The sequence below is a fragment of the Narcine bancroftii genome, chromosome 1, assembly GCF_036971445.1.
Source record: "Narcine bancroftii isolate sNarBan1 chromosome 1, sNarBan1.hap1, whole genome shotgun sequence".
Lineage (NCBI taxonomy): Eukaryota > Metazoa > Chordata > Chondrichthyes > Torpediniformes > Narcinidae > Narcine > Narcine bancroftii.
In genome coordinates this window covers 393,592,873-393,606,743 of record NC_091469.1, presented here as the reverse complement: position 1 = coordinate 393,606,743, position 13,871 = coordinate 393,592,873, and the positions used below count along the sequence as shown (strand labels likewise).

Below are 13,871 nucleotides of genomic sequence, written 5' to 3'. Positions count from 1 at the left end.
ACCTCACTACAAGTAGGTAACAGCATCGCTGGACCTAACCTTTCCCTCAAATATCCTCTCAATTGAAAATAACAGAAAAGAATATTATTAGTTATTCCGTATTTATTCCTTAATTGTTCAAATGACATCAATTGGCCTTACTCTTCACCACCTTGACAGAACTCTCTGCTTGGCCATTAGACTTTGAGTGATGTGGGGTTGAAATTATATATCGAAACCCCCAAGTGTTGGCTAAGGACTCAAATTCACTGCTTGAAAATTGTGGACCATTGTCTGATACTTCTTCACAAGGAACTCCATGCCTCACAAACACATTTTTCGTGAAAGTGATAACTGTTTGTGTTTCTATCTCCTGGTAATGGAAAAAAAAGTCTATTACGACTATATGACTCTTCCCTTTACAGTCAAATAAATCTACTTCAACTTTGAAGTATGCTCTGTCTGGTACAGGGTGAGGTGTAAACAGTTCTGCTTGCTGCTTTGGTCTATAGGTAAGGCATATTTTACATGAAGCAGTGGTCTGGCTTATGTCTTGGTTTATTCGTGGCCAGTTCATCACCTCTCGAGCTCCATGTTTGCATTTTTGAAAATGATCCCGAATACCCATTGGACAGTCATTTTTAGCTACTGGCCATCCTTTCTGTATTGTATCTTTGAACTCTTTCATTGTTTCATCTGTCTCTGTTGATTTCCTGATCTGCTCTGTTCTATCCTGGAATGAGATGAAAATCATGTCTGTATCTCCACATTAACCTCTTAGTAGCTCTTTTCTTTCTTGTCAATTGCTTGAGACAGTGCATCAGCTGCAAACAGGTATTTTCCTGCCATGTAGATAATTTTCAAATCATATTTATGCACCCTCATCAACATGCGCTGTACTCTCATGGGATAGTCATTCATTGGACATCATTGAGACCAGTGGCTTATGGTCTGTCTCCACATCAAGAGCTTGTCCATAGATGTATTGATGGAGCCTTTTGCATGCATAAGTGCTGGCAAGAAGCTTTCTCTGTGCATAATTGGCTTCTGCTCTTGTTAAAACCCTTGATGCATAGGCCACAGTTTGCCATGTGACCTCATGCTGTTGCAGTAGTACTGCTCCAAGGCCATGTTGGGATGCTTCAGTCAGGTGGAAAGGAAGGCATATGGCAAGCTTACCCTCATTGTTCAGGACATTGCTTATAAAAGGAAGGAAATCATATTGTGGCTATATAAACCTTTGGTTAGACTGGACTTGCAGTATTGTGTGCAATTCTGGTCACCACATTAGAGGGGGATTGGACGCTGTACAAAGGGTACAGAACAGGCTTACCAGGATGTTGTCTAGTTTAGAGGGTAAGAGTTATGGAGAGCAGTTGGGCAAACCAAGGTCGTTTACTCTGGAGTATCAGACATTGAAGGAAGAATAGAAGAGTATAAAATTATAAGAGCTTTCTCTCAGGGTAAAAATGTCACCCACTGGAGGATGTGTATTTAAAGTCCGGGAGAAAAGTTTAAAGATAATGTGTGGGTAAGTCTTTTTACTCAGCAAGTGGTAGGTGCCCAGACAGGCTGTCAGGGATAATGGTGGATGCAGGTACAATATGAGATAGACATATGATTGGGCAGGGAATATAGGGATGTGTATCATGCACAAGAATTAGAGATTGTGTTTAATGTCGGTATCATGTTCAGCACAACATTGTGGGCTGAAGGGTCTGTTACTGTGTTGGTAGAGGGTATCTGAGGTTGAATGGCTTTTTCTACTTCTATTTCTCATGACTCATTTGAATCTTGTTTAAGAATGCTGTCTTTGAAAATCCTGGGGCAACATAATATGATAAAGGCACACATAATTTGTGTTGTTACTGTCATGGAGTGTTGATAGGTGGATTAAATTAAGATTTAGATTAGCCATAATCTAACTGAGTGGTAGAGCAGGACTGAGATGCTGAAGGACGTATCCATTCCCTCTTGTAGAATCTCATTCATTTTCACAATAGGCATGAAACAGATTTGGCAGTAAATCTTGTTTACTGAGATTGCATCATTTGCATCACAATATCATTGAAACATCTGGTAAGGGCACCTGTGAATTTTTAATGTTATATGAAGTGGATAATGAGATGTGAAGCTTATCCTTTACAGATTCACATGACAAAACACCTAGTGACTTTCTGTTGTTTCATAACTAGTTTACCAGTTTTTACCAAATCCTACATCGAAAATAAATGAGAGAACTTATCGAATTGTAAATTCATAAATGGTACTTCTGGGCATAAATGGTAAAAGAGTTGGACTTTGAGACCTGGATTTTCCATTCAATCAATCAAGATTCCTTTATTATCATGTACACAATATAAATTAACCAGGTCATGTGTGTTTATTGGCTGTCTGCCATATCGTTCACTTGCCTGGGTGGGTGGATATTTCTTCATAGCTTTCAATCTTTGTTGTGGCTGTTTGCTTAAGATTAAACAAAATATCAAATTCAAGTTTATTATCATCTGACTGTAAATTTTAAAAAAGGGAAGGATGTTTAACCAATACATTAATTTATGGCCCTATACATTTTAAATGGCCTTTCTTCTGTCTGCAAATAAGAAAGGTGTTTGCATAAAGCATCTGTTCATCTGAAGCTTAAGGTGTAAGTAAGCCTCTATCTTGCATGACTCCCTGCCACTACCAATGACAAAACCTAGAACTGGTCATAGAGCAGCTAGAGGTGGGGGCTGCAGTGGTTCAAGTTCATCTGGTCCAGTTAAACTAGTTCAAGAGATTGTGTGGTTGTGGTAGTAGGTGGGCTAAGAGCATTGTAACTTGATTAATTTTCATTTTTTAAAGACATTAAATATGACATTGTCATTCTTTGATTTTGGGCTTCAGATCCAGCTTGCGATGAACCTCTTGATCAAGGGCCATGCAGAAGTTATGTTATTAAGTGGTACTTTGATAATACAGCTAATTCGTGTGCACAATTCTGGTATGGAGGTTGTGAGGGGAATATGAATCGCTTTCTGACGCAGGATGAATGCCACAGCAAATGCTTGCAGTTTAAAAAGGTGAGTCACGTTTACAGATGAGATTGGACATTACAGGCCAGAAATTGCACTATGACCATTAGCTTACATGTTCAAAGTGTTACATGTTGACTGATAACTTATAGTTCTGAAGGAATATGTTGGCTGTCGGTCATTTCCACCTCAAAATATCCTGGCTTTTGTGCATGCGAGAAGGAAGTTAGAAGTTTGAGAGAAGGTGAAGATCAGGTCCCAGGGTTCTTTTTGCTGCTGAACTCACCCCTTAATCCTGCATGTTGAGGAAAGGGTGTGGATGCACTTTGCATGCACCTCCTCAGCTTGATGCCGGGGAGAACCACGACAGGATCAGTAATCAATTGCTCCATCTATAGACAAAATTTATTGGCCAACTTGATGCAAAACACAAAAGTGCTGGAGAAACACAGCAAGTGACTCAGTATTACGATTCTAAAGTAAGTTGAGTTGAGGAGAATTGCATGGAGTTGCTGGGTATGTATGAAAGAAACAGGCCATTTAGCCTAACCTTGAGCTTCCTCTTGTCTTTTCTCATCTGCTAGGGTATCATTCTATTAACTTTCCCTTTGTATCCTTACAATGCATCTCCACAATTCACTTCAACAACTCCCTGTCATTATAAGTTTGACATTTTTGCCCTTTTTTGAATATAGACACTTATTTTGGATTCCCTCGGAGATTTTATTACAATGATTGGCTTCAGTTACACCTGTACTCAGCATTCCACCAGCAAACAGTTAAAAGGACCATTAATTGGAAATTTAATTATGTTTTTTTTAATTGGAATTGAATAGTGAGAAGACCAAAAATGATGCTACCAATCCCATTTCAATCACAGATTCATTTGCAGCAAAGATTTATGTTACACAGACTTTTCCAGACATCTGATCTTCCAAGTTTTTTCTATTAAAGTGTTTTTGACTCCAGTATCATTCCAATGTTGTAATAGTCAGAGAGCTCAGGATCTTATAGTGCAGAGCTGCTGGTATTATTCAGAGAGTTCATTGTTTGCAACCATTACTGCAATTTACAGGCAAACCCTCCAATCTGATTTCAGCTTATGAGTAAACAGCCTTGCTGCCATTTCCATTGCCCTCCACCGCCTCTCTTCCATATACCTAATCAAATTTGTCTTGTGTCAAAATCAAACCTGCATCAATCACCTCCACAAGCAACTCATTCCATACTCTCACCACCCTCTGAGTGAAGAAGTTCCCCAAGCGTTCCCCTTAAACATTTCACCTTTTACCCTTAATCTATGTCCTCTGGTTTTTGTCTCAATGGAAAAAAAAGCTGCTTGCATTAACTTATCTATACCCCTCATAATTTTGTATACCTCTATCAAACTTTCCCTTATTCTCTGTTGCTCCAGGGAATAGTCTTAACCTATTCAACCTAAAACTCAGTTCCTCAAGTCCAGGCATCATCCTTGTCAATTTTCTTTGTACACCTTCAATCTTATTGATATCTTTACTCTAGGTAGGTGACCAAAGCTGCACACAATAGTCCAAATTTGGCCTCACCCATGTCTTATGCACCTTCAAAATAACATCCCAACTCCTGTACTCAATACTTAGTTTTTTGAAGGCCACTTTGCCGAAAGCTCTCTTTATTACATGATCACCTGTGATGCCACTTTCGAGGAATTATATATCTGTTTTCCCAGATCCCTTCATTCTACCATTCTCCACAGTGCCCTGGCATTTACCATGGCAGTCCTATACTGGTTTGTCCTCCAAAAATGCCACACCTCACACATGTCTGCATTAAATTCCATCTACCATTTTGCAGCCCAGTTTTCTAGCTGGTCCAGATCCTGCTGCAAGCTTAGAGCCCTTCCTCGCTTTCCTCTACACCCCCAATCTTAGTGTTATCTGCAAATTTAACACATTGTCATCCAGATCGTTAATATAGATGACAAACAGCAATGCACTCAACACTGATCCCTGGGGCATAACAGTAGTACCAAGCCTTCAGTCAGAGAGGTAATAATCTACTTAGTAAATACACAGAAATGCTGGAGGATCTCAGCAGCTCTCACAGCGTTCATATGAGGTAAAGATATATAACCAACATTTCAGGCCTGGGGCCTTCTTCAAGCCATGAGTAAAAAGCATGCAGTTCCCTGAATTAAAATAATGGGGAAAAGGAAGGAAATGGCAGGAGGAGGAGTACAGACCAACAGACAAAAGGTGTTAAATGGACATGAGGACAGGAGAGAAGAAAGCTGAGAATTGAGTGGGAGGGCAGCACTATGAATGCAGAGCTGGGGCAAAGGAGGCAGAGGGAAAGGAAAGAGAGACAGAGCTGGAGGAAAGGAGACACAGCGATAGATGGGGTGGGGGGGAGCAATGGAAACTGGAGAAGTTGATGTTAATGTCATCTGGTTGGAAGGTCCATAGACAGAAAATGAGGTATTGTTCTTCCAATATGTGGGTGGTCCCAGTCCAGTAGTGCATCATCTACCACCACTCTCTGGCTTCCCCTGCAAAGCCAAAGTCTAATCTAATTTACTACCTCATCCTGAATACCAAGTGACAGAACCTTCTTGACCAAGCTCCCATATGGGACCTTGTGAAATGTCTTACTGAAGTCCATGTAGATTATCCACTGCATTTCCTTCAGCATTTTTCCATGAAAAATTTTATAAGATTTGTAAGATGTGACATAAAGCCATATTGACTATTCCTAATCAATCCCTGTATACCTCTCTATATATATCCAATCTCTTAGAATACCTTCCAATAATTTACCCACTACTTACGTCAGGTTCACTAGTCCATAATTTCCCAGATTATTTTTTGAGCCTTTCTTAAATAATTGAACAACATTACCTATCCTCTAATTCTCCGGCACCTCACCCATGGTTAAAGACGATTTAAGTACCTCTGCTAAGGCCCCTGCTTTCTGAACAAGCTTCCCTCATTGTCAGAGAGAATACCTTGCCAGACCTTGAATTATCCTCTCTTATTTGCCTTAATTCAACAAGCACCTTCTCCTCTGTAATCTGTTTTGGGTGCATGAATGGGCTGCTGTTTTCCCCCACACATATAGACTCTATTGACTGTGTCCATTTCCCAAGTAAATACAGATACAAAAAAAATCATTTAAGATCTGCCCCATCTCTTTTGGCTCAATGCATAGTTGACCAATTAGATCTTCAAAGTAACGATTTTTTGACACTTGCTATCTTTTCTCTCTTAATATATCTGTAGAAACCCTTTGGATTTTCCTTCACCTTGTCTGCAGAGCAACCTCATGTTTTCTTTTAGTTCTCTTAAGTATATTCTTCCTTTTTATTTACTCAAGTACCTAATTTATTGAATGTTGCCTGTACCTGCTTTTTACCTTCCACTTCTTCTTAATCAGGGCCTCAATATCTTTCAAAAACCAAGGTTCCCTATATATATGTTGCTCTGTAATTCTGACAGGAACATACAAATTCTGTCCTCTCAAAATATCCCTTTGAAGGCCTCTCAATTACCAAGCAGACTTTTGCCAGAAAACAACCTGTCCCAATCCACTCTTACCAGATCCTTTCTGATATTATCAGAATTGGTCTTTCTCCAGTTTAGTATCTTAACCTTAGGACCAGATCTAACCTTTTCCATAACTATCTTGATACTAATGGCATTATGATCACTGGATCCAAAGTGTTCATTTCTGCATACTTACATCATCTTCCCGGTCTTGTTCCCTGAAAGGAGAACCAGAATTACTCTCCCTCTCATTTAAATTTAGACATAGAGCATGGTGAAATGCCCTTCTGGCCCACAAGCCCATATCCCACAATACGCCAATTAACCTATAATCTTTATACATCTTTTTAATAGGTTCAGAGAAATCTGGAGCACCAGGAGGAAATTGATGTAGACCATAGAAATATAGAACCATAGAATGCTACAACACAGAAAACAGACCATTTGGCCCTTCATTCGATGATTCGACCATCATTCCACTAGTCCATTGGCCTGCTCCTATTCCATAACCCTCCATACCTCTCCCATCCATGTGTTTATTCAATTTATTTTTAAAACCTAAGATCAAGCTGCATTCACCACATCAGATGGTAGCTCATTCCACACTCCCACCACTCTCTGAGTGCAGAACTTTCCCCTAATGTTCCCCCTAAACCTTTCACCTTTCAGCTTAAAAACATGACCTCTCATATTTATCTCCCCAAGCTAAGTGGAAAAAGTCTACTTGCATGCACTCTGTCTATACCACTCAATTTTGTAAACCTCTATCAAATCTCTCCTCATTCTTCTTCGCTCCAAGGAATAAAGTCCTGACCTGTTTAGTCTTTTTCTGTAGCTCAACTTCTGAAGACCTGGCAACATCCTAGTAAATCTTCTCTGCACTCTTTCATTTTTTTGAATATTTTCTTTTAATTTTCATAGACTCATTAAATTCTGCACTCTTTCAATCTTATTGATAACCTTCAAGTAGTTAGGTGAGCAGAACTACACACAATATTCCAAATTTGGCCTTACCAATGTCTTATACATCTTTTCCATAATATATAAACTCCTATACCCAATATCTTGATTAATAAAGCCTACGATCCCAAAAAGCTTTTTTTACAACCCTGTCCATCTGCGACACCACCTTCAGGGACAATGTATCTCTATTCCCAGATCTCTTTGCTCCTCCACACTCCTCAGTGCCCTACCATTTATTGTGTATGTCCTACCTTGATTTGCCCTTCCAAAATGCAACACCTCACACTTGTCTACATTAAATGCCATCTACCATTTTTTGGCCCATTCACCCAGTTGGTCCAGATCCCTCTGCAAGCTTTTAAAATCTTCCTCACTGTCCACAACACCTCTTATTTTTGTGTCATCAGCAAATTTGCTGATCTAATTTACCACATTAATGCAAACAACAATGGTCAAAACACAGGTCCCTGATGCACACCACCATTCACAGACCTCCAATCTGAGATATCACTCTCTGTTTTCTCCCACACAGCCAATTACGAATCTAATTCACACCCATGGATACCTAGTATCTTAACCTTCTGAACTAAACTCCCATGTGGGACCTTGTTAAAGGCTTTACTAAAGTCTATGTACATCCACAGCCTTTCTTTCATCTACTTTTTTGGTAACCTCCTTAAAAAACTTCACAAGATTCATTAAACATGACCTGCCATGCACAAAACCACATTGACTATCCTTAATCAGCCCATGGCTGTCCAAATATCTATATATCCTATCTCTCAGAACTCCTTCCAATAATTTACCTCCTACATCTGGCTCTCTTTTTCTTTCTTTGGCTTGGCTTCGCGGACGAAGATTATGGAGGGGGTAAATGTCCACGTCAGCTGCAGGCTCGATTGTGGCTGACAAGTCCGATGCGGGACAGGCAGACACGGTTGCAGCGGTTGCAGGGGAAAATTGGTTGGTTGGGGTTGGGTGTTGGGTTTTTCCTCCTTTGCCTTTTGTCAGTGAGGTGGGCTCTGCGGTCTTCTTCAAAGGAGGTTGCTGCCCGCCGAACTGTGAGGTGCCAAGATGCACGGTTTGAGGCGTTATCAGCCCACTGGCGGTGGTCAATGTGGCAGGCACCAAGAGATTTCTTTAGGCAGTCCTTGTACCTTTTCTTTGGTGCACCTCTGTCATGGTGGCCAGTGGAGAGCTCGCCATATAACACGATCTTGGGAAGGCGATGGTCCTCCATTCTGGAGACGTGACCCACCCAGCGCAGCTGGATCTTCAGCAGCGTGGACTCGATGCTGTCGACCTCTGCCATCTCGAGTACTTCGTTTATTTATGGGGCCTTTTTTAAACAACACTCCAACCCTCTTGCATCTCACAGAACAAGGAGAGGTAATTAAGTTTGTCGAAATTACATAATTTTTTATCTACTTTTATTCTTAAATATTTTATGCCTTCTTCTGGCCACCTGAACACACTTTTTTGTTGATATTGTCTATAATCCCCATTTGTTAACGGGCTAATTTCACTCTTACCCAAATATAATCTGAAATTTTACCATAATCTTCCAGTGTGGTCCTTAGTCAATGACTTCCCAGGATCTATCAAATATACTAACACATCAAGATTGACTTTATGATCCTCCTGGCCCATCTTGTACACCTTTATGTCTGGATCCCATCAAATGGTTTCCACCAGTAGTTCTATTGCCAGTTTGAACAACACTGGGGATAATGGGCAGCCATGTCTACTGGACCCATTCAATGGAAAAATTGGAGACATCTGTCCGTTTGTAATAATTTTAGCATTGGGTTTATGGTAAAGAATCTTCACCCAATTAATAAATGTTTAGCCCAATCCAAAATTCTCTAGTACCTTAAAAGAAAATCCCATTCCAATCTGTCGAAGGCCTTTTCCACATCTAGAGCCACGGCCAATCCCAAAGCCGAATCCCGACTGTGCTAAATGTATTATAAAAAATAATCTAATTATGTTGTTTGTAGATTGTCTTCTTTCATGAACCCTTGATGTTAGCCATTATAATTCCAGATCAACAAACCATGATGTATATAGATGGTGCTTAAATACACTACTGTTGGGAAACGTGAATTTTGTAATTTTGTTAGAGCTCAAATTGAGTTGTTCTGTGAGATGAACTGCCTCTCTGTTGAGGTCAACTTCTTAATTTGGAATGCTTTGAAAGCTTATTTAAGGGGCCAAATAATTGGATCTTCAAAAAGTATAAAAAAGAGACATATGAAGGAAGTTAGTGCTTCAGAACAGGGGATAGCTCAATTGATAAAACATTACCAAAGAAAGACTACAGAAGTGAAATATAGAACAAGAAACTCAAAAACAACACATTACTAACATACAAAATGGAAAAACTAATTTTAAGATCTAAACAGCAGTTTTATGAACTGGGGAACAAACCCATAAAATCTTGTCCTTGCAAATAGGGTAGAAGAAACCTTGAGAAAAATGAATGTGATCCAAACAAGGGATAGTATGTTATTATATAAATCAAAAGAAATAAATGAAACATTTGAAAGATTTTATAAAGAATTATATAAGTTTGAATTTAGGAAAGATCATACAAAAATAGATGAGTTCTTGTGTCCATTATAGCTACAGAATTTATATTAAGAGAGAGAAGGGCTGAATACCCCTTTCTCAAATGAAGAGATTACACTGACTTTGAGCTCTTACAAGATGGAAAATCATTGGGGTAAGATGGTTTCCCTGCTGAATTCCATAAAGAATTTAAAGATCTTGTAATCCCCCTTCTTATGAACATGGTGGATCAAGCAGTGGAGACACATAGTTTCCCAGAACCTTCCTCAACAGCCGTCATCACAGTGATCCTAAAAAAGACAGGGTTCCTTAAATCCTACCTCCTATAGACCAATCTCTTTACTGAATATGGATTATAAAATTATTGCTAAAACATTAGTTAATAGATTGGCAAAATATCTACCAAAATCAATGAATCTAGGTTAAACTGAATTTGTTGAAAGAAGCCAACACTTGAAGGCCTCAAGTGGCCTCAATTTTTACTTTTGCTACATAAAGGACACTGTTTGACCAGCTGAGTTCCTTCAGCATTTTGTGTTTTTACTGAAAACAAAAGAATTTGTTTCAGAAGCAGAATATTGATTTTGAATATGTACCAATAATACAATTCTTTACTTACTTTACAGAAGTGAACAGAAGGATTAATCACAAAAGTATTTGTGAAGAATTCTTGCCCCTGAAGAAAAGGCACCACCTTACTGAACCTAAAACATACTCACCATTTTGATTAGATTACATATTTTGTTGTTGACACGAGGAGTTGAAAACTGAAATAAAATAGGATTGTAAGAAGTCAGTAATTTATAAAATATTTGGTGGAAATTCTAATGCAACAATGATAACTCACTGTGTCCTCCCGACTGAGAAGGATCAACATTTACCTGATGACAAAGATGTTAATAACTCCATAGATTTCCTGATATGCTCTACCTAAGCTTAGGGTGATGCTAAGCCATCTAACTCTAATCGCACACTGCTTGATTCATGCTTGCCCATTACATTTTCTGGAGTCCCCTTAAATACATTAATGTTATTCAAATAGAAATGGCCTGATCAATGTGACAACTGGAAGATTATTATTCAGTTAATTGAGCAAGTCTGGAATTTAAAATGGTAATTTCACTGACAATGATCAGAAAACATAAACATTAATCTGATTATCCACTGAGGAAGGAACTATGCTCTCCTTGGCCAGGACTGTATCAGAATCAGAAATAATTGTCATGAACATGTGTGTCATAAAATTTGTTGTTTTGCGACAGCATTACAGGTCCATAATTTACATTTTAAAAATATAAATTAATTAGTGTTTGGCACCTCCATACCAGACAGTGATGCAACCAGTCAGAAAGCTTTCCATGGTACACCTGTAGAAATTTGCAAGAATCTTTGGTGACATAGCATATCTTATCAAATGCTGAACAAAGTATATCCTCCCACGAGCCTTCATGATTGTATCAATATGAAGGCCCCAGGATAGATTTTTGAATTTCTTAACCCTTTCCACTGCTGACCTCTCGATTAGGACTGGTTTGTGTTCTCCTGGTTTCTCCTTCCTGAAGTCCACAATCAGTTCTTTAGTTTTGCTAATGTCAAGTGCAAGATTGTTATGGCACCACTCAACTAGCTGATCTATCTCCCTCCTGTACACTTTTTCATTGCCATCTGTGATTCTGCCAATGGCATATGTCATCTGCAAATTTGTAGATGGCATTTGAATTGTGCCTAGCCCCACATAGGTATAGAGAGAGTACACCAGTGGGCTAAGCACACATTCTTGAGGTACACCTGTGTTGATTGTCAGTGTGGAGGCGACATTGATACCTATTCACATTGTCTTCCAATGCGGAAAACATTCCAGTTGCAGAGGGATGTGCAGAGACCCAGATTTTGAAGTTCACTAACCAGTTCTGAGGGGATGATGGTGTTGAAAGCTGATCAGTAATCAATGAAAAGCAACCTGATGTCCTGTTGTCTAGGTGAGCCAGAACTGAGTGGATAGCCAGTGAGATTGCACCTGCTGTGGAACAATTGTGGCAGTAGGCAAATCACAGTGGGTCCAGGTCTTTACTTAGGTACAAGTTAATTCAGACAATGACCAACCTCTCAAAGCATTTCATCACAATAGATGTGAATGCTGCTGGGTGATAGTCATTGAGGCAGCTCACCCAGCTCTTTTTGGGTACCAGTATGATAGATCCCCTTTTGAAGATGGGAAACTCTGCCTGCAGCAATGATAGTAAATGTTCTGAACAGAGTCCAGCTAATTAGCTCGCACAGGGACACCATTAGGGCCTGTCACCTTGCAAGGGTTTACCCTCTTGAAAGGTGTTCTGATGGTGGCTTCAGAGACAGATATTACAGGGTCACCAGCTTCTGCAGTGATTCTCATTGGTACCATTGAAATCTCCTTTTCAAAGCGTTAGAAGTTTTCAGCTCATCGGGCCATGAAGCACAGTCATTTATGATGTTAGGCTTCACCATGTATGATGCAATGGCTGCAAACCCTGCTGAGTATCTAGCTGGTGAGTCTCTGTTTCTAGCTTCCCTCAGAACTGTCTCTTTGCTGCTAACATAGCTTTACATAGGTCATTCCTGGACTTCCTGTAGAGATCTGGGGATCACCATTCTCAAATGGCATCGATCTCACTCTCAGCAGAGTGTGAATCCTTTGATTCAACCATGGCTTTTGCTTGTCAAAAAGGAGACTCATCCATAACGTTCTCAATTTGGAATGGTTGTTCTGGCAACTACAACATACTGTGATTGAACTTCAGAAAATTATGCAACTACATGCCACATTCTTGGTATTTTTTTTGAAGTGTTCATTTTGAATTTCCTTTTGAATTTATGATCTCCAGGTTTGGGCTCCTCTACAACAGTGAAGCCCAACTCTTTCTCTACACAAAGCCTATAATTATAAGAACTGTAACTATCTATATCAGGGCACCCCTCTGAAAGACAAAGCCAAACTTTTTTAAGTTACTGAAGAATTATAACTTCCTTGTATTATTCTTGAATGTTAATCCTAAGTCAGTCATTTTGACAATTTTTTTCTATTCAATGCTGAAATCAGTATTAAAATTTGCTTCCTGGCAAGAATTTTGTGGAAAATTGATTCAAAATACTAAGGTATGACCTATTAAATAATAAATATTAATAAAATGGGTAAAATAACTTAAATGTGTCATATTCCTTATAAAGCCAATAAAGTCTCAAAATATGTTGCAAGTCTGCATCTAACTGCTACTTATTCTTAACTCTTGGAATATCTGTTTCCATACAACTGCCATGGTCGAGCCATAATTGAGGTTGTGTTGTCAACAATCTTTAACAGCTTTATCCAAAACTGAAATATTGCAGGTGCTGGCAATCTGAAATAAAAAAGTGCTGTGGAAGATGTGTGTGTTTCCCTCTCCTCCCTTCTCCACCTTGTGGAGGGACCACTCCATCCATGATTCTCTCGTTTACTCATCCCTTCCCACTAATCACTCTACTCTGGAGCCCACACCTCCTCCCTCACCACCATTCAAGACAACAAACAGTCCTTCCAGATGAAGCAACGTGAATCTGCAGGGGCCACCTACTGCATTGGGTGCTCTCGTTGTGGCCTCCCCAACATAAGAGAAACTGAATGCAGACTGGGAGATCGCTTCGTTGAGCAGCTTCACTCTGTCAGCTGCAATAGCAAGGACCTCCCTGTGCCCAACCATTTCAATTACATGCCCAACTCCCACGCCAACACACATCTCCATGGCCTCATGCATTGCCAAGCTGAGACAACACACAAATTGGAAGAACCACAGCTAATATTCTGTCTGCA

The 13,871-nt window shown here is 39.6% G+C and overlaps 1 protein-coding gene across 2 annotated transcripts in view; it reads left to right on the top strand.

The window, feature by feature from the left end:
- Positions 1–13,871, top strand: part of LOC138751433 (collagen alpha-1(XXVIII) chain-like) — a 216,801-nt gene that overhangs the window by 200,715 nt on the left and 2,215 nt on the right. The window contains exons 35-36 of one of the 2 annotated variants that reach the window (XM_069913685.1): positions 2,866–3,041; positions 10,675–13,185. In XM_069913685.1, coding sequence (XP_069769786.1) covers positions 2,866–3,041; positions 10,675–10,680 — 182 coding nt within the window. In that variant the 3' untranslated portion in view covers positions 10,681–13,185. Of the gene's footprint in view, positions 1–2,865; positions 3,042–10,674; positions 13,186–13,871 lie in introns of those variants that run through there. The other variant, XM_069913684.1, reaches the window with a different exon arrangement.